This window comes from Gracilinanus agilis, chromosome 1, assembly GCF_016433145.1.
Source record: "Gracilinanus agilis isolate LMUSP501 chromosome 1, AgileGrace, whole genome shotgun sequence".
Taxonomy (NCBI): domain Eukaryota; kingdom Metazoa; phylum Chordata; class Mammalia; order Didelphimorphia; family Didelphidae; genus Gracilinanus; species Gracilinanus agilis.
Genome location: NC_058130.1, coordinates 69,150,160 through 69,176,998, shown reverse-complemented (window position 1 = coordinate 69,176,998; position 26,839 = coordinate 69,150,160). Strand labels below are relative to the sequence as shown.

The window sequence follows — 26,839 nt, the reverse complement described above, 5'->3', positions numbered from 1 at the left end:
TGTGTCTCTGTTTGTTTTTCTGTCTCTGACTCTTTCCTCCCCCACCCGTCTCTCACATGTGCCCACCAACACACAGCTTCTGGGTACTGAATAGTAGAGGACATCCCCAATCGTTGTTTGGCTAACCCTCCAAAATGACATAGAACAGAAAGCAAATGAAAATTCTCTGATTTTCATACTCTAGCACCAACAGTTATTATATAAAACTTGCCTCAGAAATAATAGCTTCTTTGGGGAAAAGATAAGGACAGAAATCTGTTGTACAGGCAAGTTTACACAGAAATGTCTATCTTTTCTTTATGAACAGTGATAATCAAATCTAATGTCTGTCCCTGGGGGGAAAATTGAATAAGTCATTTTACTTTCAAGTAAAGCTTTTTTATTTGATAATTAAGTACCATAAAAGCAACTTAAAGCATAAAACCTAATAGAAACAAATTATTATATTTAGTACATCAATATTCTGTACTGACATTTCCTAAGTATTTATTAGGTACACAAACATCTGTCAAGTCCCCGAGTACATACAATGCACTGTCTTTTTCATGGCCTTTAATGTCAATGGCACTGTGATCTTTGATTTAAAGAGTCCTTCTTCCACTGGTGGAGACTGCACTCCATCTACATCTTGGCTATTTATATGTTTCCATAATCTTCCACAAAAGGCCCACTTCACATCCTACAACCTTCCTTCAGAGATCTCCTGGAGAAGGTGGTGAGCTCCAATGTAGGCACTTTGGGTATGAATCTATTAACTCTCATCTCACTGCATAAAAAGCTTGCTTCTTTTTCTGGTTATGCATCCCCGCAATAGCTTTTACACTACTTCTTAAAGTACATCTTTTTTGATTAGGAAAAAAAAATTTAATTTAAGAAGCATTTCCAGACCAATTACAAAGGGTCTAGCATTGTGCTAAGCCCTGAACTGGTGCACAGGATATTAATGACTGCTTTATAATTCAAGTTAAGAGTATTCTCTGCTATCTCCTTACTATACTGGCTAATGTCAGCCCATCCTCCTCCCTTTCCACTAGAACCCTCGACTCAGCTCCTCAGTCCCCCAGCAGCCCTGTTGTGTCCGTTTTTGCCTTACTTTGGCATAATCCAGACTTCATGCCATTGTCTTCTCACTATGCTGCCTTATGGGTCTCTCCATCTTTCCAACATCCCTTTATGTGTTGCCTTCCCCTTCTTTACGGCAGTTCCTTGGCAGCAAAGACTATTTTCTTGAATGTAAGCCCTGTGCCTAGCAACTCCTACTAATTTAATAAATGCATTGTCTTTCTATTTTTTAATCCTTTATCTTTCTCTCTATTTATATTTTCTACTGTCATGTACCTATTATGTATCTATCCTCTTTCCATTTTGTGATTCAGTTCTTCAGCTGTATCTCACTTTCCATGATTGCATTTGGGGTTTTCTTAGAAAATATACTGGAATGTTTTGCCATTTTCTTCTCTAGCTCATTTTATAGATGAGGAAACTGAGGTCAACAGGATTAAGTGGCTAGCCCAGGGTCACCCAGCCAGTTAGCATCTGACACCAGAGGAGTCCTTCTGACTCCAAGTCTAGCATTCTATCACTATACCACCTAGCTCCCTCCATCTATCTATATTATTTATTTATCTCTATCATTATTATCTATCATCTATCTATCCTATATTTCATGACTCACTCTCTATACCTATCAATCAGTATCTAGTGATCATTTTTGATTTAAACATTTTAACTTTTTACATTGTATCTGATTATACGGTATCTTTGCTTAGGGGGAAAAAACTCTTAAAATTACAGAAAATGTTTGCAGAGGCCTGGAAGCCTGTTGAAGCAGCAGAGCTTAATAGATAATTCAATTAAAATCAAGCACATAATATTATTAAGAATGGCTTAGGGTAAATGATATTAGAGAAATTACAAACACTGGTCTGTACCTTCTGATTGTCTGCATTGAACCTGTGACGCCCAGTGGTCTCTGGAGTAATTTCCATCACATCAAAATAAAAACCTAAAAAAGGCCAAGAAAAGATTGTTTTGTAAAAAACAAAAAACTAAGAGACCAATTTCTTTTATGGTCCTAGAAAAAAATGGCAAATTTGAATAAAACAAGAAAATGAAACCCACATATTCTCTCCTATGGTGTTCCAATGGGGTAACTTCTCTCAAACCATCACACCCTTAGAAATCAGGCTTTTCCCTTTTTCTCATTAACATGGGATCTGATCATTGCAAAATGTCAATATGTAGGCATTCTTTCTGGTGTTTGGAGAAAATCCCAATATGCCTTTGGGAATTGAGCTTAGATTTGATACGAGATTCAAAAGGGATATAAACTGGAGATATCTTCTTAAATTCAGGACTACTCCTCCAGAATAGTATGGCTTTTGGATGACTCATGGAAGATACCAGTGACTGGGGTTGAGGAGGAGATGGTGGCAGTGGCAATAAATGTAAGAGATGGACCATAGGACCATAGATGCAAAGTTACTAGAAACTTACTGACTGCCCATTTGAATAGCCTAGGAAGTGGGGGAGAGAACTGCTCTTCCTCAACTGTGTTAAAAAGCACATTCTGATAGGTCCACCTCTTTCCCAGGACATCAGATTCTATAATATTCTGGAAAAATGCAAAAGTTTCACAAAATCCTGACAGGATCCAGACTCTCCCAATGATCGTGGACTCTTGCTAAAAATGGCAAGTCTAATGATTAGCAATCTTGACTAAAAGGAAGATATCTAAAATCTCCTTAAGCTACTGGAAAAATCCCTCACATTGTCCAATGGGGGCTTTTGTTGCTGAAGTAAGGGGTTGTTCAGCATGTGGGTAGCTCTATAGGCAAGATGCCATAAAGTAGCCTGGTCAGTGGAACATATTTGGTGGAAGAAAGTCAAAAACTTTCACTGGTTCAGGAATCCTGGGATCTTCCTTTCACATACCTGCATACACACACACACACACACACACACACATGCATAGACAGGAATTAGGGCCAGTGTCACTGTCTCCACGTGATGTCTAAGACCAGACTTCAGAGGCTTCAGCATTTCAAACCCTCTCAGCAGTGACTTTAATTCCTTAGTGGTCTGAGATAACCACTGTGGCAGTTTTGGGGTTTCCTAACATCCCCTTCTGGGGGACCTGCACTATCATGAGCCATCTTGTCATTACAGAATCAAGTCTTCTGTTTGGGAAGTCAGACAACATGGTCCAAGCCAGCTGAGACAGGGCCAACATGTGCCAATAATTAGTCAGACCTCAAAGTGAGAAAAAGGGAATCTCCACATGGGGTTAAGAAGGTCAGATCTAAATGGGAAAAACAGAAAGAGTGAATGGAAAAATCCAAAGATGGATTGGCCCCAGCGTTTATGGGCTAAAACACGGCAAACCACCTGTTGCATGGATTCAGGGCCAACGTGTCTGCGGTAGATTAGGAAATCAAATTGTGAAAAGTTAAAGGGAATTGACTGTTTGCCTGGTACAGTCTACTTCCTCAAAGCCTTCATCTTTCTGTTGCAGCTGCTGGCTTTCTCTGCCCCTACTCAGCCAGTGGGATAATGGGCCACGGGGTCCTCCAAATCTCCTCTTGACCTGGCTGCCCAGCAGGCTGTGGGAACACATAGGTCATTCAGAAAGGCTTGGCAATAAGGAAGAACCCCCAGGGTTTGGTTCCGGATCCCTAAGGATTCTGATTCAATTGAAAAACCAAGGAGTACCAAGAGTCTTTAAAATCAGACTCAAACTGATTTTATGCCAGAGACCAGGTGTTCTTAACTGTTTGGGGGTCGTGGGTTCCCATGGCAACCTGGTGAAGCCTATGAACACTTTCTCAGAATTATAGTTTTAAATGCATAAAATAAAATTAAAAGGTTACAAAGAAAGTCAAATATATTGAATATACAGTTATCAGAATACATCAAACAAACAAATTGATAGATGCCAGGTTAAGGCACAGACCAAATCAGGCAATAAATTTAGGTGTAGGAGCTATCAAAGAGGCCTGTATTTTGACACTGAATTTCCATCTCACAAAACATCCTGGCAAAATGGCACATAAGTACAACATTCCAAAACCCTGTACAAACGGACCCACTATCTTCCAGACACACTATGATGGAATCACACACTGCAAACATCTGGAGACATCAAACATCCCAAACCATGGCCATGCCAGGAGTGATTATTCATCAGTATGTAGCCTACAGTAAAGGAACAGCCCTTGTTCCTATTTTTCCAGTACCCTAGAGGGATCATGCAGTCCAGAAGACTACAGGACTCCAGAGTGAATAGACTACTTTCTTCTCTAATCCTTTAGTCACAGAATGGAACATTGTAAATGTTCACCAACAACGTTTTAACATCTGCCTGTCCTGGAAACCCAGAAAGGAAATGTGAGTAGAAACAGACTGGTTTAGAGAAACTGCTCAAGTTATAAGCCAGGAAAAGTTCTGAGAATAAACCAGCTGCATGAATGGTGAAATGTAGATCGCTATTTTTTACATATTTCATATTTAATAACTACCCTCTGGCCAAAATTTTCTACTCATCTTTCTCCAAATGTGTCGTACACATTCCTTTGTTCCCTTTGTTCCTTGTCCTACACCTGCCAGCTCCACCTGGACTATTCCTAAGGCCCCTTTAGGCCCAGCTCAAATGCTACCTCTTCCAAGAGGAATTCCTTAACCTACTTTGACCCAAATCAGAAGTAATCTATTCCTCTTCTGAGATTCATCCCTTGGTCTGCCTCTCCATCAAAATCTCACATTTTATCTTGTATTGTGGTTATTTTTGTACCTGCCTTATATTTTTCACTCAACTGGAATCTCCATCCCTACCTTCAAGGAATGATTAATAAATATTTAGAGAAAGAGGTGGGTCTTCCCAAAGAGTTGACATGGCTTCCTCAAGAAGGGATTATGCCAGACAAACCATCCTTGCCTTCTCTGATAGGGTTCCTAAAGAGGTGCATATAGTTTAGTCAGATTTCATCAAAACATTTGACACAGTTTCTTGTGGACAGTATGAAAAGATGTGGGCTTCAACATAAAGTACTTAGATGGCTATAAAACTGGAGACTCAAAGAGAAGTTGCTAATGTGTTGATTTCAATTCAACAATTCAATTCATTAAGCATTTTCAAGTGTCTACTATATGCCAGTCACAGTATAAGTGCTGGGGATACAATAAGAAAAAGATAGTCCTTGCCTTCAAGGAGCTTACAATCTAATAGGGGAAATCCTGGAAGAAAGTCTTATGGCAAGTACATACATCCTTGAATCTGGGTTGTTTAATAGTTCAATCAGGGACTTGAATCAAATATATAAATGACATGCTAATTAAGTTTTCAGAAGACACAAAACTAGGGACAGCTAACATGCTGGACGGCTTAAGGACCCAAGAAAAGTGTAGTAGGTTAGAATGTTCAGCCAGATCTCTTAGGACTGAACAACTTAGTCATAAAGGCTAAATTTTAAACTTGGGTTCCAAAAACCCAGCTTCATAGATACAAGATGACTATTAACTTAGGTTCCAAAAAAATTAACTTCTTGGATACAAAATGGGAGAGTTAGGGCTAGATAGCAATTCTTTTGAAAATGATCTGGGAATTTTACTGAACTGCACAGGGACCATGAGTAAACATTGCAATATGGCGGTCAAAAATGCTGATTCAGTCACTGGCTATATATTAAGAGAGGTTCAGTGTTCAGACCTAAAGGACTGACAATTCTTCTATTCTCAACCCTGATAAAGCCACATTTATGAAGGATATCTTTCTAGATAGAATACCCCTTTGCATGTTCTATTGTCTGGCCAAATTGCCCTTCTCAGTGTTCTATAGCATGTACTACTCCATCTCCTGTCTCTGTGCCTTTGAACAGGCAGTTGTCCATACTTAGAACACATTTCCTTCTCACTTCCACCTCGCTTCTAGTTTCCTTCAAAACTCAGCTCAAGTGCTGCCTCTATGCCTCTCCTGCTCTGAATCCTGTTGGACCTTGCCCCATCATTTCCTTGTATTCACTTTGTATATATTTCACATACATTTATATGTATACATATTTTCCTTCCACAACAGGATTTAAATTTATTCACTATTTTACTTTCTATATCCAGTGTCTGGCATGTAATAGGCACTTTTAAAAGGCTTACAGGTTGACTGACTGACATTAACAAGCTGAAAAACATAGAGAGAGAGAAACCAAGGATGTAAAAAGTCTTGAGAGCATTCCATGAACAGAGTAGTAAAAGATACTCGGGGGAGAAAGGTGGCCAACCTGTAGAAAAGAAGGCTTAAGGGTACATGAAAGCCATCTTCAAGTATCCAAGAGGTTGACATATGGAAGAAAAATTTAGTTCTTTTTGGGGTTCAGAGATTAGAATTAAGAGTAATTAGTGGAAGTTTCAAAAAGGAAGACTTACCATGATAAAAGGAAATTATTCACTGTTGGAACTATCCAAAAATGGGTAGGCTGCCTAGAGAGGCAGCAGATTTCGTCTCATCAGCAGCCTTCAGGTCAAGGTTGAAAAACCACTTGTTGGGGAATTTGTACATTCAGTTCCTAATCAAGTATGGGCCATGCCAGATTGACTCTGATTTCTCTTTTGATTCTAGGTTGTCATGTAGTTTTGGGTTTTTTCAACTCCTCTTAATACCTTACACAGTACTACATAAAGTAAGTGCTCAATATATCTTAACTGAATGAATGAGTCAATAAAACTATATTGAGGATCCATTTTAAAAGTGTTTGATACAGATGCCAAAGATTCAAAAATGAAACAAAAATAATGTTTTCACTTCTTAAATGAAATCTTCTTTGGAAAAAAAAATTATGGGGAAACATAGAAAAGAATTACATGGGATGAGAAGAGGGTGTGATTTGTATTATTGAGGCAATATTTGCACTAATGAAATCTCAAACCAATCAAACCATCATTGGGATTGAAAACACAACAAATTGTTTGAATTAACCTGAGATGACTTTTAATTTTCTGAATGTATTATGTTATGGAAGTAATGTTTGACTTTATATCTGAATATAATAGACTAGACTAGGTGGAATTAGCATGACTCAACCCATGAGACCTTCCATATTACAGAGCTAATAGATACATGCAATTGCTGGTTGAATACACCCTTTATCCAAAGATAATTGATTCCCTATTGAATTTCTCACAGTGGCTGTTTTAAATCCTCTCCTCTCCTTAAATCTCTGCTCCACGCATCTACCAGAGTGAACTCCTCAGTAGATAACTTCACCTCTTGTTATTCTGAGAGGATCCCAATCATCTAAACTGAGTTTCCTCACTCAATTTCTATTCTCCCCTTTTCAAAATTTCTTTCTTGACTCTCATCCTCTCCCCCTTTCCCCTTGTCTGAAGAAGAAATGACTGCTCTCATTCTTACCAAGGTCATCTTCCCTTCATGCATCCTTAAGTCTCCATCTTCCACTTTTATTTTTCTTTTGTTTTTAATATCTCCCCATTGACTCCATCCTTAACATTTACAAACATGTTTTGGTCCCTCCTATTCTAAAAAAAAGAATTAAAAAATATTTCTTCCAAATGTCTGTATATCCTTTAAGATGTCAAAGGAGACATGTCTATAGCTAGAAGGGATATTGGAGATCATCTAATTCAACATCCTTATTTTACAGATGAAACCAAGGCCCAGAAAAGTTCTGTAAATTGACCATGGTCACACAGGTAATGAATGACACAGCTAGGATTTGACCCCAGGTCCATGGACTTCAACTCAATGTCTTTCCACTATTTCATGTTGCCTACTCAACAAACTTCAATAATGAACAGTCTGCCTTGACTGAAGCCTCTACTTTTTTGCCAGTCATTTGTTCCTCCATCTTGTAATCTGGCTTCTGCTCCCACCTAAAAAAGGAATCTTGCACATAAGAAGCACTAAGTAGATATTTTTTAATTGAATTGACTATTGCATTTACAGAAACCAGAACTTTTGAGATGAATAACAAAATCTCCAATAGATATTTTACAAATTACATAGATTCCTTTCACAACTGCTACATGGAGTTGTGAAATATGAAATGAAATGAAAAAATATGAAATGAAGTATTGCTCTCAAATGAAATAAGGTAGAAACTTCCCATTAATAGAGTGACCTTCACATGACATGTCTCTTTTAAGACAGAACCATACATGCTAGTCTTCCTTCAAACACTTTACTTGGTATGCAGTGACAATTTAGGGTTTTTTTCTTTCTATCCCAGATGCCCACCACAGTGTCAGGAATAAAGAATGCACTTCATAAATGCCTATTGGTTGATAGATTGATGAAATGAAAAAAAAAACAGAGCTAAATGACAGCTCAGGGAACTTTGAGCCAATCACAGACCTGATTAAAAATTATCTATAATATTGCCCCTTAGTAAACATCTATGTTTTGCTTAAGACTTATTTTTTTAACCCTTACTTTCTGTCTTAGTATCAGTTTTAAGACAGAAGAGAGGCAAGGGGTAGGCAACTGCAATTAAGTGACTTGCCCAGGGTCACATAGCTAGGAAATGTATAAAGCTAGATTTGAATCCTGTTCTTCCCACTCCAAACTTGATGTCCTATTCACTGTGTTATTATAGTGAAGCCACTACCTTGCAGCTTTGTGATAGATATAATTGTCAGATAGTTCTCCCGTACATTGAGATGAAATCTTCATCTCTTCAACTTGTATCCATTGTTCCTAATTATCTCCTCTAGGTCAATGTAGAATAAGTCAGATTCTTTTTTCTCTTCATAGTCTCACACACTTATAGAGAGCAATCCTACTTCCCTGTCTTCTCTTCCCCAGGTTGAATATTCTCTTATATTTCAATACCTCTTCATGTGCTAATATATCCACTTCTTCAGCATCCTGTTGCCTTACTCTGTATGTTCTCCAGCTTATCAATGTCTTTCCTCAGATGTGACACACAGAAACAAACAAAGTACCCCAGATGTGGTCTGAACAGGGGAGACTCTATAGAACTATCACTTCTAAGATTGTATTAGTTCTGTCAGTTGCCAAATCTCACTGCTGACTCCTACTGAGCTAGCAGGCATCCAAAAGGTCTAATCGAGCATGGAAGAGTTTCCCATTGGTAAGTAGGGAAGTTAGTTAATAAATCCTTTCACCTAACACAGAGAAAAGGGCAGTTAAAGAAAGATCTTTATCTCTCCCTTGTTCTCATCACAGTGAAAAATCCTTCACTGCATTATGCTGCTGAGAAGACCCTTAGAGGAAACAGTACCCAGAAATTATACTCCATCAACCTATCCCACAGGGTCCTCTTGAATTCTCCACATTCTACATGAACTTCTTAGACTCAGAAAATTCAGCCCAGAACAAAGGTCCCAAGAGTTCTGTCTTCCCCTAAAGCACATACCCAGATTTCCACAATTTCCGATTTCAGTGGATCGTAGAGCTAGAGAGAACTCATCCCAGGAGCCTGAAGCAGATTCATCTCGGACCTTCTCTCTCATCAGAGACCCATTCTTAAAGCTAAAGAAAGTAGAAATGATAACTGTTAAATTTAAAAAATTAATTTCCCCAAAAGAGTTGGTCAGAGTTGACATAAATACATAGAGCCATCTGCCTAAAGAGACCCACAATTGGATGTTCTTTTTCCTAGCATTCAAATTTAGTAAAGCCTAACATTCTGTAGTCTGGTATCAAGCAATGGGACAAACAAGTATTTATCAGGTATCCATTACTGATGTGGAGTATAAATTGCATGCATTTCTACCACATAGAAGTATAGATATAATTATATAAAGGCACAATGATATGAATCCTGGAATCAGGATCACAAGTGCATACAATTTAGAGCTGGAAGGGACCTTGGAGATTATACTAAGAAAAATGAAATGACTCACCCAAGGAGATCAGCATTCTAGTCTCACCTGTACAACTGGCTCACTGTGTAACTTTCAAATAATAACACCAACAGCTAGCATTTATATAGTGCTTTAAGATTTACAAATTACATATGTTATCTAATCTGATCCTCATTCTCATCCTGACTCTGGAAGGTCAGTGTTATTATTATCCCCATTTTGTAGGAAGAACCTGAGGCTAAGAGGCAGGATTTGAACTCGGGTCTTTCTGCCTCCAAGTCCAATGCTCTATTCACTGTATCACCTAACTGCCTTCACTTCTCTGGAATTCACTTTCCTCATTTATAAAATAAAGGTTAGACAAAATGACTCCTTAGATCCCTCCCTTGCCTAAATTCTATGATTCATATTTGTAGCACTTGAAATGGACCTTCTAGCTGCTCCTGGAGAAAGAAGGAGACAGTAGAAGGAAAGGGAAAAGGAAAGGAAAAAGAAGGAAAACAACAGAGAACAAAACTCTTCCTGTGAAGTTGCCCCTTAACACATTTATTCCTTCCTTTCTTCCTCTCTTTTTTCCTTCTTTCTAGACATCTTATAATGTGCTAAGGTATCCTTGCCCATTCAGTGGTTTGGCCCAAGTAAAATGGGAGGCCTTTAGGACACAGGCTACTACATTTTCATCTTTGTATTTCCAGTGCCTCTTACAGTGTGACCCAGAGAAAGTAAGTGCTTTATTTATACACTGAACTGAATTGAATTCAACTCAGAGAGTTCTTTAGTCATGCCTCTCTGGATTAGTCAAGCCCATTTTTTTCTCCCTTTTTAAATTTAGAATATTTTTCCATGGTTACATGATTCATGTCCCCCCTGTCCCCCCACTGTGCTCTTTCCTTCCCCCTCCCAAATCTGACAAGCAGTTCCACTGGGTTATACACATATCATTGTTTAAAACCTATTTCCTTGTTATTCATGTCTGCAGTAGCACAATCCTTTAACATTAAAACCCCAATCATATCCCTTTCATACTACATAATCAATCACATATTTTTCTAATGCATTTTCATTTCCACAGTTCTTTCTCTACATGTGGATAATGTTCTTTGTCACAAGTTCCTCTGGATTGTCCTGGGTCATTGCATTGCTGCTAGTAGAGAAGTCTATTACATTCGATTGTGCCATAATGTATCAGTCTCTGTGTACAATGTTCTCCTGGTTCTGCTCCTTTCACTCTGCATCACTTCCTGGAGGTCGTTCCAGTTCACATGAAATTCCTCCAGTTCATTATTCCTTTTAGCACAATAGTATTCCATCACCATCAGATATCACAACTTGTCTAGCCATTCCCCAATAGATGGACACCCCCTCGTTTTCCAATTTTTTGTTACCACAAAGAGCACGGTCAAGCCCATTTTATACACCCTCTAAAGGGACAGAACAGAAGGCAGATCACAGCAAGAGACTGCCATATCTGGTCAGAGTTTAGTCTGGAGTATAATGCTTCAGGACTAAACGGAAAGGAGAAAAATTCTACAAAGAACTAAACAGCATGCCCATTAGTGAAGCACCTATAATGTGTAGTGTGATAATGAGATTCGACTTATCCTGCCCATCTTTAGATTTAATCACCAAATGTGAAAACATCACCACTTAATTTACAAGTTGGGAAGTCTGTAACCCACATGTGCAAGAGTTGGTGACAAATCAGAATTAACTGACTGCCCCCTGGGCAGTCCTAAGCAAGGCATCTGTTATGATTGGACACATAAACTAAGAGGAAGGCACAGGAAGTGACAAAAAAGAAGCACCTTTAAAAGGGAGTGACAACTTTCTGTGACTCTCTTCTTGTTTGTTTCTGGACCTGGAAGAGAGCTGGCTGGGACCCTGAGACCTTAGTGAGACTGTTCTTAAATCCCTCCCTTAGAACTACACATGGTGAGTGAAGAAGGCTGACTCCTTTAGCTTTCCTGGAGGTACTAGCCTCCAAGGGGTCCTTGAGTGGGAGAAGCCCTTGTGGCTAAAACCCTTGTTAATTGACTTTTAGGCTCTCCAGCTAGGACCTCTGGAGCCCTGCCAGAGTAAAGCCAAGACTTGAATATATTATATAGTTCATTAAGTTAGATCTCTTACTCTACCCCCTTCTTATCTCTCTACTTTCACTCTCTCCTATATTTTATAAATAAATTACTAAAATCATTTTAGGAATTGGTATTTATTCAATTCCTTGGCGACTACTCCTTTAAATATTAATATCCAACCAAAGCCCCCTTTTCCCCCCTTACAGTAAAACTTAGTATGTGATCATGTATATTGTATATGACCACTGTGAGAGTCCTATTATATGGAACAGTGCATAGGGAAATAGTCTTCAAGTCAGGAAGTCTAAGGTTCAAGGCTGCCTCAAACACATAGCAGTTGTGTGACCCTGGGGACATCCCATAACCTTTTGGTGCCCCAGGCAACTCTCTAAAACTCAAATTACAGAATAGATGTCAGTCTGCATGAGAGGAGGAAGTTTCTCCATAGATTTACCCATGCTGATGAAATAGGTCCAGACCAAAAACAGCCTCTGCTTTTGGTCTTCCGTATGTTGCCCTGATACATGACACAATAATTGGTGTTGTACCTATGACATCTAACTTTGCCCAACTATATGCAACGCTGACAGGATAAGGGGACTATTATGTACTCCATGTGACTTACATGATCTTACATACAACCTCTTTGGTTTCTGTGTTATAGTATGAAAATCTGCTACAAGATGACATCTGTTATGCATGGCACATGACATATATCTGGGCGATGAAATGGATGGGACCTTTGCTATATGTACTAGATATCCTATTTCTGTCCAGGGCTTATGCATCTGGTCAGCTGCCTGCAATGCTAATGTAGCTGTTGTGTGTGATGTGCCTGCATGTATATTGTGTATTTGGGATAATTACCTCGGGACAATACTATATAACAAGTAATGAATGTGTGCTTACAAATGTACTTGTGTGATTAGCAGTCACTGCAAATTTGTGTCTTGAGAAGGACATAAAGAACCTCTCCCTCCAACCTCCTTATTTTCAGAATGCAAAAGGACCAGAGGAAAGCTGGTGAAAGGTTATATTTTAAAAATAATCAGCAGAGGCAGTGAGCTGGCTCAGTAGATTGAGAGTCAGGCCCAGAGATGGGTGGTCCTAGGTTCAAATCTGACCTCAAACACTTCCTAGCTGTATGATCCTAGACAGGTCACTTAACCTCCACTGCCTACCACCCCTTCCTGCTCTTTTGCTTTGGAACCAATACAGAGATTGATTCTAAGATGGAAGGTAAGGGTTCAAAAAAAAATCAGCCTATGGCCATAGAAGCTGGGGCTGAGTAGAAGAGGTTCAGGTGGCCAGGAATGACATGATATTACCAAAGATCAAGGAGGTAACATGCCCAATGAAATCAGCAACTGAGAAGAGACATGTTTGGAAAGTAGAACAGAAGGCTATACAACTGGAGATATTGGCCTCCAAAAGTCACTGGCAAGCATGAGAGGCAGGGCAGGGCAACCAGAGGCTCTAAGAGAAGTGGCATAACTGGAGACAACAAACATGAATAAGTGTGAGGCAGTTCTAAATTATACAGTGTAGACAGTTAAGGTGAGATGGGATGAGAAGTGATGTATGTTTGAGTGGCTTTCCTGCCAGGTTGGGAATGAGGGAGCTTAGAGAGGAAGCTACCATTCCCAAGTGGAATTCCCATTTAGTTTGGATGCCAAGAATGCTATTATTTAATTCAAATTTACCTTACTTTCCTTATTTTGAAAAAATGTCATTTTTAGCTATGATCTCTCATATTTCATCCTGGTGTGAATGATCTGGCTGAGCTACATTAGTAAAGTAGAATAAATGAAAGAAAGTGATTTGTGATACCATCCCTGTAAATGAACTTGTTCCTCATAAACTTGGAGTTTCTGACCAATGGAGTATAAGAATATTATTAGTTATTTACTCAGTCGTTCCACATATATTTATCCTATACCTACTATATGCAAGGAGTTAGATGGCTGAGTCAAGTACTGGGCTTCGAATCAAGAAGACCTGAGTTCAACTCCAGCCTCAGCTACTTTCTAGCTGTGTGATCACAGGCAAGTCACTTAACCCTGTTTGCTGTAGTTTCTTTATCTGTAAAATGAGCTGGAGAAGAAAATGCCAAACCACCACTCTAGTATCTTTGCCAAGAAAACCACAAATTGATTCACAGAGTCACTCTAAAAAATGAATGAACAACTATGTACAAAGGACTATATTAGACATTGAGTTAATACAAAAAGTTAATAAGACACATTTTTGTCCTCAAGGAGCTAGCATTCCATGAGAAGTTATAAGATATATGAAAAATAATACAGATCAAATTTTTGGTACTGTATCATTTTTTTAGCTTAGTTATTTGTGCATCTGTTGTAGCCTCCTACTAGACTGTAGGTTCTAAACATGCTGGAAGCATCCTTAGCAAACACTCCTTTAGTCAAACCTCCTAATTGTAAAGACTTTACATATTATGTTTCAACACAACTTAACACAATAATTAAAGTGCATCAGCTGTTTTCAGACCACCAAATATAAACAACCTACCACAAAAGGGCCATGTACTCTTGAGAATTAACAGGGTTACAGAAGATGTGTCCTTCTAAAGCAGGAGTTGGCTCCTTGATCCAGAGAAACAGAGTGTCACTGGTGCCAAGGCTGACCTGGGAAATAAGAAAGCCCATCTAAGCAACAGGAAAGTGTGTAGACGGAAATTAAGGTGATTATGAAAAATTACTTCTTTTTTCAACAGCATTTTAAAACACTTTAAGTAAGTAACATACAGAAGAGGTGTAATCCCAGCTTCTCACCATATAAACTGTAGCTTTTCCCCCCTATATTTTCCCTACTCAACTTCTGAAACATTCATATACGTACACAAATACAGAAACTCATAAACCATTTGAACTGCAAATTCACCTAAAACATGACAAGATCATTAATTTAGAGCTGGGAGGGGCTTCAGAGGACAGCTAGTCCAACAACCTCATTTTACACAAGGAAAGTGGTTAAGTAACTTATCCAAGGTCATGTAGGTAGTGAGCTGAGCTGGGATTGGATCCCAGGTCCTTATACTTCAGCATTAGTGACCTTCCCACTATAGTTTCTTCCCACATGTTTCTTGACCAAACAGAGACTACAGGACCCCTTGATCCAGATGCTATAAATCTGGGCTCTTAAACAGAGATTTATGAATATTTTTTTTATTTTGATGTCTATAGCCCAACATAATTGCTTTCTCTTCTAATCCCAAGTATTTTACTTTATGAATTTAGAAACATTTTTTTCTGAGAAGGGGTACACAGGCTGTACCAGATGAAGGGGTCTATGACACAAAAATAGTTTTAAAAAAACCTTTGCTTTAAGATTATCTGAGAGCTAGTACATGGCCTCTAAGGTCCCTTTTTCCTCAGAGATTTTAGGGTTCCATGGTTCTCTGATTCTGACATTCTATAATTCTATAACTCACACTGTACAGCTACTAAAAGGTAGAAGACACAAATTAGGAAGGCATATTGCCAGAACTTCTGTAGGCTATTCATTTAGCAAAGGAAAACAGCTTCCCTTATAAATAGGGTGTTGTTTTCCTCTTTCTTATAGACAGTTACCCTGATTCAGACCAATATTCCTCAGTCTCTCACTTTATCTCTCTTTCTCTCTCTCTCTCTCTCTCTCTCTCTCTCTCTCTCTCTCTCTCTCTCTTTCTGTTTCTCTCTTTTTCTAGTATCTCTCTCTGTATCTCTCTGCCTCTGTCTCTATCTCTGTCTGTCTTGGTCTCTCCCTCCCTATCCATCTCTCTCTCTGTCTCTGACTCTCTCCCTCCCTCTTTTTGGACTTCATCCCTTCTCTCACACAATGGATAAGAAGGAATTGATAGACTTCCAGGTTAAGATGGTGGCAGATTAGAGGCAGGGTGACTATCTCTCCTTAAAAATAGATAAAAAAAATAGATAAGAAAACAAAATCTAGATGAAAGAAGGGATCCCACAATAGGGTGCAGTATTGAAGGTACGTGGAATTTCGGCACTTCCATGCTAAAAAGGGGGGGGGAATAGCTCCCATCAAAACACAAGCGGATCACCCCTTCCCCACCCCACCCACAGTACCAGAGGCAGAGGCTATGCTCCAGAGTTAAAGCCAGTGAGGGCACAAAATCTAGCCCCTAAGCAGCTAGCTGGCACTACCAGGAGCTTGCCCCTGAGAGCAGCAAGACCTGAAACCCCAGGTGGCTGGAAAACTCAGACCTTGGACATGGGAGTGGGGCTGAGAGAGGCAGCAGCAGTGCCCAGTGCACTCAGACTCAGGGGGAAAACCTCAGGTGGTGGAACAAGCGTGGGCCAAGTTCCGGTCTCTGGGCAGCCAGCTAGGACCATGGGGGCTTGACCTTGAAAACAGTTAGACCAGAGACCCCAGGAGGCTGGAAAACTCTGACCTTGGACACTGGAGTGGGGCTGAGAGAGGCAGCAGCAATGCCCAGCACGCTCAGACTCAGGGGAAAACCCCAGGTAGAGGAGCAAATGTGGGCCAAGTTCTGGGCTCTGAGCAGCTGGCTAGGAACATGGGGGCGTGACCCTGAAAACAGCTAGACCAGAGACCCCAGGAGGGTCCCCAGAGAAACCAGGAGACTCACAAAGTAGCCTCAGGCAAAAACTCCTCCCTAACTCCATACAAAGAGAATCAGATTGCCTTACTCAGACTTCTGGCAGATAAAGCACAATGATGCCAAGCAAAGCCCAAGAAATAAAGAAGAAGACAAATAAAAAAACTCTAATACTTGATAACTTCTGCACAGAAAAAAAGAAAACAGAGGAGGACAAACAATTAAAGACATCCAAACCTTCCCCAAAAAATGAAAATGAGTCACAAGATCTTGAAGAGTTCAAATCTGAGATCATGAGAAAGATGGAAGAGATCTGGTAAGAAAATAAGTTTAAAAGGCAGAATTTCGTAATTGGAAAGTAAGGCTCAGAAATCAAATGAATTGATAAGCAAACTGAAGACCAGAAATGACCAGCTGGAAAACTTGAAGAACCAGATAGACCAGACTGAAAAGGAAAACCAGTCCCTAAAGGCTAGAATTGGGCAATTAGAAGCCAATGATCTCTCAAGACAGCAAGAACAAATAAAGCAAAGTCAAAACACTGATAAAATAGAAGGAAACATGAAATACCTCACTGAGAAACTGACAGATCAAGAAAACAGGTCTAGAAGAGACAATTTGAGAATCATTGGTCTTCCTGAAAAAGCAGAAATAGAAATTTGGACTCCATACAAAAAGAAATTATTCAGCAAAACTGCCCTGAAGTTCTACAACAAGAGGGCAATATAGACATTGAAAGGATCCATAGATCACCCTCTACACTAGACCCTGAAAAGACAACCCCCAGAAATATAATAGCCAAATTCAAGAGCTTCCAAGTAAAAGAAAAAAATATTACAAGAACCAGAAAGAGACAATTTAGATATCAAGGGGCACCAATCAGGATCACACAGGACCTGGCAGCTTCCACACTAAAAGACCTCAAGGCTTGGAATATGATATTCAGAAAGGCAAGAGAACTGGGTCTACAACCAATTATTACCTACCCATCAAAACTGACTATATACTTCCAGGGGAAAGTATGGGCATTCAACAAGATAGAAGATTTCCAAGTATTTGCACAGAAAAGCCCAGGTCTAAATGGAAAGTTCAATATCCAACCACAAAAACCAAGAGAAACATAAAAGTTAAATAAGAAAAAGAGGGGAAAGAAAGAAAACTCTTATGTTTAAATTTGCCTCTTTAAGGGCTTTAATAAAATCAAATTATTTGTATTCCTATATGGAGAAATGTTATGTGTAATTTTCAAAAACTGTATTCACTATTATAGTAATTAGAAGAATTATTCTTCTAGGGAGAGGTTGGAGCACTAAATGGTCTAAGATGAGACGGGGTGGGGAAAAAAAGAGGAGGGTGAATAGTAGATGACACCCAAAGAAATTTGAATGAATAAGAAAAATAGGATATTCTATGCCACACAAAGAGAGCATGGGAAGGGGAGGGGATGAATACTAATTAGAAGAAGGAGAGGAAGAGAACATTAAGAGGTACTATTTAAACCTTGCTCTCAGTGAAATTAATCCTGAGAGGGAAGAGTAACTATATTCATTGGGATATAGAATTCTATCTAACCCTACTGAGAAAGTCAGAAGGGATTAACCAAGGGGAGAAGGGGAGTGGGGAGGTCAAAAAAGGGAAGGGCAGAGAAGGGGTAGGGAATTCATTAGGCCTTAAAAAATAAAAAGAAGGGAATAATAAGGGAGAGGGTAGAAAGGGAAATAAATCAAGGGAGGGGACAAGGGGGACTGGTCTAAAACAAACCACTGGTTTAAAAAGAAATAGCATAAGAAGGAAAGGTAGAACTAGGAGAGGATACCAAAATGTTAGGGAATACACAACTGATAATTATAACTCTAAATGTGAATGGGATGAACTCGCCCATAAAACAGAAGCAAATAGCAGAGTGGATTAGAAACCAAAATCTTACCATATGTTGTCTACAAGAAATACATATGAGGTGGATAGACATACACAGGTTGAAGGTCAAGGGCTGGAGCAAAATCTTTTGGGCTTCAAATGAGAAAAAGAAGGCAGAAGTGGTGATCATGATTTCTGACAAAGCCAAAGTAAAAATAGATATGATTAAAAGAGACAGGGAAGGTAATAACCTCCTGATAAAAGGCAGTATAGACAATGAGGAAATAACAGTACTCAACATGTATGCACCAAATGGTATAGCATCCAAATTCCTAAAGGAGAAACTGGCTGAGCTCAAGAAGGAAGTAGATAGTAAAACCATACTAGTGGGAGATCTAAATATTCCTCTTTCAGATCTAGATAAATCAAACCAAAAAATAAATAAGAAAGAGATAAGAGAGGTGAGTGAAATCCTAGAAAAATTAGAATTAATAGATATGTGGAGAAAAATAGGGACAAAATGGAATACACCTTCTTTTCAGCTGCACATGGTACATTCACAAAGCCTGACCATGTAATAGGGCATAGAAACATTGCAAACAAATGCAAAAGAGCAGAAATAATAAATGTAACCTTCTCAGTTCATAATGTAATAAAAGTAATAATTAGTAAGGGCACATGAACAGGCAAACCAAAAACTAATTGGAAATTAAATAATATGATTCTCTAAAACCAGTTAGTTAAAGAAGAAATCATAGAAACAATCAATAATTTCATTGAAGAGAATGACAATGATGAGACATCCTACCAAACTCTGTGGGATGCAGCTAAGGCAGTACTGAGGGGGAAATTTATATCCTTGAGTGCTTATATTAACAAATTAAAGAGGGCAAAGGTCAATGAACTGGGCATGCAAATTAAAAACTAGAAAGGGAACAAATTAAAAATTCCCAGCTAAAAACCCAATTAGAGATTACAAAAATTAAAGGGGAAATCAATAAAATTTTAAGTAAAAGAACTATTGAATTAATAAATAAGACTAGAAGCTGGTACTTTGAAAAAACCAAGCAAGAGTTAGAAAAAAATTACAAAATGTAAAATAAATAATTTTGGTTATAGTAAATTAAAAAGGTTTTGTACAAACAAAAACAATGCAACCAAAATCGGAAGGGAAACAACAAACTGGGAAGAAATCTTTATAACAAAAAACTCTGACAGAGGTCTAATTACTCAAATATACAAAGAGCTAAATCAATTGTATAAAAAATCAAGCCATTCCTCAATTGATAAATTGGCAAGGTCCATGAACAGGCAATTTTCAGATGAAGAAATCAAAACTATCAATAAGCACATGAGAAAGTGTTCTAAATCTCTAATAATTAGAGAAATGCAAATCAAAACAACTTTGAGGTACCACCTCACACCTAGCAGATTGGCTAAAATGATAGAAGGGGAGAGTAATGAATGTTGGAGGGCATGTGGCAAAGTTGGTGCATTGCTGGTGGAGTTGTGAACTGATCCAAACATTCTGGATGGCAATTTGGAACTATGCCCAAAGAGCTCTAAAAGTCTGCCTCCCCTTCGATCCAGCCATAGCATTGCTGGGTTTGTACCCCAAAGAGATCATAGATAAACAGACTTGTACAAAAATATTTATAGCTGCACTTTTTGTGGTGGCAAAAAACTGGAAAATGAAGGGATGCCCTTCAATTGAGGAATGGCTAAACAAATTGTGGTATATGTTGATGATGGAATACTATTGTGCTCAAAGGAATAATAAACTGGAGGAATTCCATGTGAACTGGAAAGACCTCCAGCAATTGATGCAGAGTGAAAGGAGCAGAGCCAGAAGAACATTGTATACAGAGACTGATACACTATGGTAAAATCGAATGTAATGGACTTCTCTACTGGCAACAATGCAATGACCCAGGGCAATTCTGAGGGATTTATGGAAAAGAATGCTACCCACATTCAGAGGAAGAACTGCAGGAGTGGAAACACAGAAGAAAAACAACCGCTTGAACACATGGGTTGATGCAGGCATGGTTGGGGATGTAGATACTAAAGAACCACACCAATGCAACTATCAATAATATGTAAATAAGTCTTGATTGATCACACATGTTAAAACCAGTGGAAATGCTCTTTGGATATGGGGGTGGGGGGTGAAGGGGGCGAAGGGTAAAGTAAAAACAAGAATCATGTAACCATGGAAAATATTTCTAAAAAAATAAAATATTTTTTAAAAAACAAACAAAAAAGAAACAAAACAAACAAAAACAAGAAGGAATTGATAGAAAATTCAAGAAAAGGCAATGCCAAAGAAGCCATGGTAGTCTATAAATGATATCTCAATGTGTTGGTGTCCCTCCTCCCACAAGCTTCATCTGAATGAGATCCAGTGGGAAACCCCTGGGGAACTTATTCCAGCTTTGAGCAACGAAATGTGATGAGTTTCTTTATGAATGAATGGATACTGGCTGAATGATGTTCCTTTAAAAAATAAAACTTACTGCAATGTCACCTTCTTCCAGTCTCATTCCAGCCAATGATGCTGAAAAAGATAAAGAGAAGCCTTTGTTTAATGGATAAATAAGTGCCCAGCCGCATTATTATTTCAATCAACAGAATAATATGAGAGACATTTATTAAATGCTTCCTGTGTGCAGAACAAAGACTCAAAAATAAACAATCTGGACAATTCTTAGAAATCGTAAGACAAGTTCATTCCACTGCAACACTGATTGAGTTGCATTGTTCTGGTTTGCTTCTTGCAATCTCAAACAGACTTTCTCCTTCAGAATTGAGAAGAGGCTATGGAGGGAGTATCTCTGTGCCAAATGAGACATTTACACTAAAAACCAATTTCTCTTTTTATCGAAAAATCAAATAGAATCTATGAGGGGACAAACTTTGGGCCCTTCACTTGTCACAAGAGGTACTAACAGAATGACCTAGAATAATCCCACAATTCAAAAAGAAATTTCATCAGAAAACAGCTGAAGTGTCTCAATGATTTGTTCAGAGATACAGGAAACTCATGGATCTGTGAAGTCCATAAGTTCTTTTATACCTCTACAGGATGAAGTGGTGTTTCACCTTGCCAAGGCTAATTCTCCCACATTTGCTCTGTATCTTTCCTCCTCTTCTTCCATCTCAGCCTACCAGCCCAGATCTGATCTGGTGGAACCTGAAGGAAAGTAGGTGCCACAGTCTGCCTTCTCCTCCAACCTCCCTCCCAATTCAGGGACTCTGCCTGTCCTCCCTCAAGAAAAGGTATGGAGGTGGGATCATTATCCATACAGGAAGATGAAAGGGCCTTCCTACCTGAGCTACAACTACAGCCTCCAGACTCACAGGCACTGCTGTGTGATCAGAGGATATATCCTAAGGACACCCAAGTCAACTAGATGGCACAGTGGATAGAGCACTGGGCCTGGAGTCAGGAAACCTAGAATTTAAATTCAGAGTTAGACATTTACTAGCTATAAATGGACAAATCACTTACCCTCTGCCTCAATTCCCTCAAATCTAAAATGAGAATAATAATAGCACCTACCTCCCAGGGTCAAATGAAGAGGATCAAATGAGATAATATTTGTAAAGCACTTAACTTTCCTTGGCACATAGTAAGTGCTACAGAAATATTAGCCACTACTACTACTGCTATTGCTACTACTACTACTACTACAATTACTATAAATACTACTACTACTACTACCATGACTATTGCTATAACAATGATGACTTCTTTAAAAATATTTATACCCTTAACATCACTGAGCCTTTCCATCTGCTTTGAAGTGAATCCCTCATGTACGCGTTGTCACCTCTAAATAGAATGTGTGCTCTTTGAGGACAGGGACTGCCTAGCTTTTCTATATGTATATTCCCTTGCCACCATGCTTTGTATGTAGTAAGCACTTAATAATAACTTTTTTCACTTATTCATTAATTTATCTACATTCCCTTTTCTTCCAGGGTCTTATCCCATAAGTCATGTCCCTATCTCTTTTGTTTTCAACCTTTCCTTCTCCACTGGTTCCTCTGCATACAAATATGTTCATATATACCCTTTTCTAAATAAACCTCATCTTGATGTTGTTATTCCCTTTCTCTTCCTTTCCCAAAGTGTCATATTTCTAAAATCTCTTTTACATTAACAGCCTTTCCTGCCTTACCACTGTAGGAAATATAAGTAAAGGTAATGGGGTCACCAGGGATTTTAAAATAAAACTAGGTGATTGTGAGTACACACACTGGGATTTATGAGAGACTGGACCTGGACATGGGGATCAGAACAGCCAAGCTGCTCCTAACTGAAAAAGGAACAGTTATCCAACTGTCACCCTGGGCCAGAAGCTTTGAATCCAACTGACAAGGTAACAGGATACAACTAGGTTTAATTATGAACAACTAAAAGGTGGGTTAGGGATGTCTACTCTAAAACCTTAAATCCTAATAACAAAACCCACAGGGAAATGAAAGACTTATTTCTACACTAACTTAGTAATCTAAACTGACAGGGCCCAAGGAGCAGTGGAGTCTGGGTGACTGCCTCAGACCTGGAACCTGCCAGGCTTAAGCAACTCAGCTAGGGGCTTTGTGGCTTTGGGATTCTCACTGCAATCCACTGATGATCTCTGGATGCCAAGAGCCAAGGTGGTCTCAGGTACCAAGTAGGAAGGGTTTGCTTGAAATGCTGTCCACCAGATCTCAAACTTTCTCCTCTTCCTTGGCACAGGACTGTTGATCTTCTCTCTCTGCTAGATGCCAGCAGTCAGGATCCCAGGGGAAAATGAGGAAGCAGGGGTGTCCTTTGCTCTGAGATCTCCCAGGCTAGCAACAGTCTTTTGCCCACCACTAATGGAGTCCTCTCTCAGGGCACACACACACACACTTCCTCCTCCTTCATTCTATCCTGGAATTCCCAACTCCAGCTCCTTTCTGCTAGATACATCCTTAATACTTAATTAACTAACTAATCTAATCTTCCTCACAACACCACCCACTCATTCCTTTGTCCCTTTTAATACAGTGCTGAAACCTCTAAAGTTGCTAATAACTTCATTGCCAAATTAAATGGCTTTTCCCCCAGTCTTTATTCTCCTTCACCTTTCTAAAGAATCTGGCACCTTAAGCTGTCCTCTTCTCTTCCTTAGCACTGGCTTTCCCCTCACATCTCCCTCATTATTCCTTTTGTCATCAACAGGCTTCTCTTCCTCTTCCTACTCCCATCTCCCAAATACATGTTCCCTAGGCTACCTTCTTTCTATTTTCTTGAGGTCTTTATCTATTATGGATTCAATAATCACTTTTATGCAGGTGACAATGAAATCTATATCTTTACATCAATGTACTCTTGGTAAGTTATGAAGAGTTGTGAATTTGCCTAGCCATTTCGGAAAGTAATTTAGAACTATGACCAAAAAGTCATCAAATCTTGCCCCAACAATACCACTCTTCATCTTCCAGATGATCAAACATTTCCATTAACCTTTCTTCATGCTTTTCCAATACCTTTTGGAATACTGACACCATCCATGTTTGCCAACATTTCTAAGTAGTTCATGTCACCAAGCACATTCTTCATGAGCCCCTGGAAAGGGGCAAGTTCCTAAGAAGTTCCTTGGGGAATGCTCCCAAACTGTAAATGAAGGCTATCTTCTCCTTGCCTTTCTTTACCAGCAGGATCTGAATGTATTTAATACATAAATCCAATACTGGAAACCATTTGGATTCATAAATGACCATCCAGGACATCTTGAGTTTCTAGTATGAGACATTTATTCAGCTTAGTTTTCTTGTTCAAAGTATGAAAGCCTACATATATCCAGATATTTCCACTCTCCTTCCATACCACTCCTATGAGGAAATCACAGAGTACAGGACTCCATTATGAAACCATTAACCAACAGTTTCTTTAGGTAATTACTGTAGTTTCCCATCTCAAAAAAGGCAATTTTCCATTAATAATGTCAAAAAGGTCAGGACTTATTGAGGTAGATTCTGCTGATTATTTCACGGGCATACTACATGCCCCATTCATGTAGTCAAAGAACATTCGTCTCCATGGTGAGTTTGTTCCCTAGATGATCCTTCTATTCCGTAGGTATTAGAGACTCACTAAAATCCAATTTTTCTACATTCCCTCTTGAGGTGAAAGGCATAGTGTTGTTTTGATGCTCTCTTCAACCACTAATCTCTCTATTTTATCAAGCAAAATACAGCCTGCTTCTGGGGGTTGCTGTGGTGGAATAGTAATAAGCTTCCTTACCAGAAAGCAGGATTCATCAGGATGTTTTGAATCGAGCTCTAGCCTGGTGCATGCAATATTCTGTCTCTACTTTGAACAGGCTTGACTTGGGCCCAATCAACACTGACATTACAGAGTTGTTCCCCAGATCCAGACATACTTCATTCATGGTGGTCACCTTCTTTCTGATATTCACAACCTTTCCAGGGAAAATCAAGGTCCCCTTGCTATAATCCAAAGATGAGCTTAGTCCTTCTCACTCAATGCACAGAGTCCTAACCTCTGCACAGGGCATAGAAGTACAATTTGCAAATGTCCTTCACAAAATGACTGGTCTACAGTTGTCACTTGGGATTCACTCAATATCTTCAATTCTAGGCAATAAAGTCAATACACTCCCAGCCTTGGAATCAGCAAGATCTGAGTTCACGCAACTGGATTCAGATACTTACTAGCTGAATAACCCTAGACAAGTCACTAAACCTCCAAGGTTCATTTTCTTCCTCTGTAAAATGGAGATAATAATAGCAGCTGGGATGATAATAACAACTATCTTTTCAAGTGGTTTTGAAAACAAAATTAATTAAATTAAATTAAATGGAGAGGGCTTAGCAAATCTTAAAGTGGTATATTTGTTAGTTATCATCATTATAATTATAATTACTATTATTGTTATTTTCTTTACTATCACTACTGCCTGAGGTTTTATAAGTTTAAATTTAAAGGACACAAGAAAATTTGGTCAGTCAAGAATGAGGCTAAGACTGGAGTAATCCCTATCCCTATCTTTAAGCTCACAGACTTTTGCTGGCCGTCTGGGATTCATCTTTTGACATACTAATTCCAAATTTCCCCCTTGACTGCATCCAGTACTCATATGATCATCTAGTCTATAGCTGGACTACAATGCTGTCTCTTTGGCTGTGTTCTCTTAGGAGATTTGCCCTGAGGCTCTGAATGCTCCTCCATATGACCTAGGGTCGTTTTTCTTTTGGCTTCCATGACCCAAATCTGAGATGTTTTAGAGCTAATCAAAATGAGTTTGATTAATATAAAATCTCTTTCTCTCTCTCTCTCTCTCTCTCTCTTCCTCATCATCTCTTTCTCTGTCTCTGTCTCTGTCTCTGTCTCTCTCTTTCTCTCTCCTCCTCCTCCCTCTCTGTCTCTGTATCTCTCTCTGTTTCTCTCCCCCTTACTCTTGCTCTGGCTCTGTCTGTCTCTCTGTCTCTGCTCTGTGTCTGTGTGTCTGTCTCTTTCCCTCTCTCCCCGTCCCATCTGGAATCTCTTCAGTAGTATATGAATTCTGCCTCCTTGAGAAACTGTTCATATTATTCAATCATTGTTAGGCACCCCCTAAAATGGCATTGCCATATAACTCCCTCTTGGTCACTTGTTAGAATAAGAAAACTGTCGGAAAGAATACACACACATGTGTGTGTGTGCACGTATGCATAGTACAGCCTAAAAAAATACATTGCAAATTAAAAAAAAATTTTTTTTAATCATCTGGTTCTAGCTTGAGCCTCAGCTCACTCCATAACTAGTGTAAAAGGGACAATCCTTCCAAAGTTCTGGTGCTCAGAAAGAAACAATGGTGGAACCTCTTAGCCTAAGAAACGAGAGCCATGAAAACCCTATGGCCCCAAGAGAGGGGAATATTGTACCACAGGACCCAAAAGACAGTAGCAGCTTTGGCACTGTAGTGGAAGAGAGGAAGGCATCATAGTAAGGGGGAAAGAGCACTGGTCCTGGCATCAGAGGACCTCTGAACTAAGCTCCAGTTCCACTTCTGAGACTTGCTTACCACCTGTGTTATCTCAAGCAAATCTTTAAACCTCCATGAGCCTCAGTTTCTTCATCTGTAAAATGAGGAGGTTGGCCAGCTAGCCTCTGGGGTTCCTTCTATCTCTACAGCTCTTCATCTATGAATTCTGAAAGTTTTAGGATCCAAAGGAGAGAAGAGGGACTATCTAGACAGTGGCTTCTAGCAAGAAGTAGGAGTTACTGGATGGCCCTGACTTTGTGAAGGGGAGAGCAAGCAAAGGACCCTGTGCCAGAGGAGCAAGAAAGGACTAATACCTGATATTTGGTAGCAAACCTGCTCTGGTATTTGGAATGTGGAGGTCTGAAACAAAGGAGATTACCCTTTGGGCAATGCCAGACACTAAAATCCTTTTAGGGGCACTCCAAATATTATGCCACAGGATTATTTTCAGTAATATTATAACA

General features: G+C 39.2%; 1 protein-coding gene across 1 annotated transcript in view; it reads right to left on the bottom strand.

Annotated features, from left to right (window-relative positions):
- Window positions 1-26,839, bottom strand: part of XYLB (xylulokinase) — a 254,081-nt gene that overhangs the window by 132,751 nt on the left and 94,491 nt on the right. The window contains exons 8-11 of the mRNA XM_044676323.1: window positions 20,868-20,908; window positions 14,442-14,557; window positions 9,384-9,499; window positions 1,932-2,005 (exon numbers count right to left, since the gene is read on the bottom strand). Coding sequence (XP_044532258.1) covers window positions 1,932-2,005; window positions 9,384-9,499; window positions 14,442-14,557; window positions 20,868-20,908 — 347 coding nt within the window. The remainder of the gene's footprint in view (window positions 1-1,931; window positions 2,006-9,383; window positions 9,500-14,441; window positions 14,558-20,867; window positions 20,909-26,839) is intronic.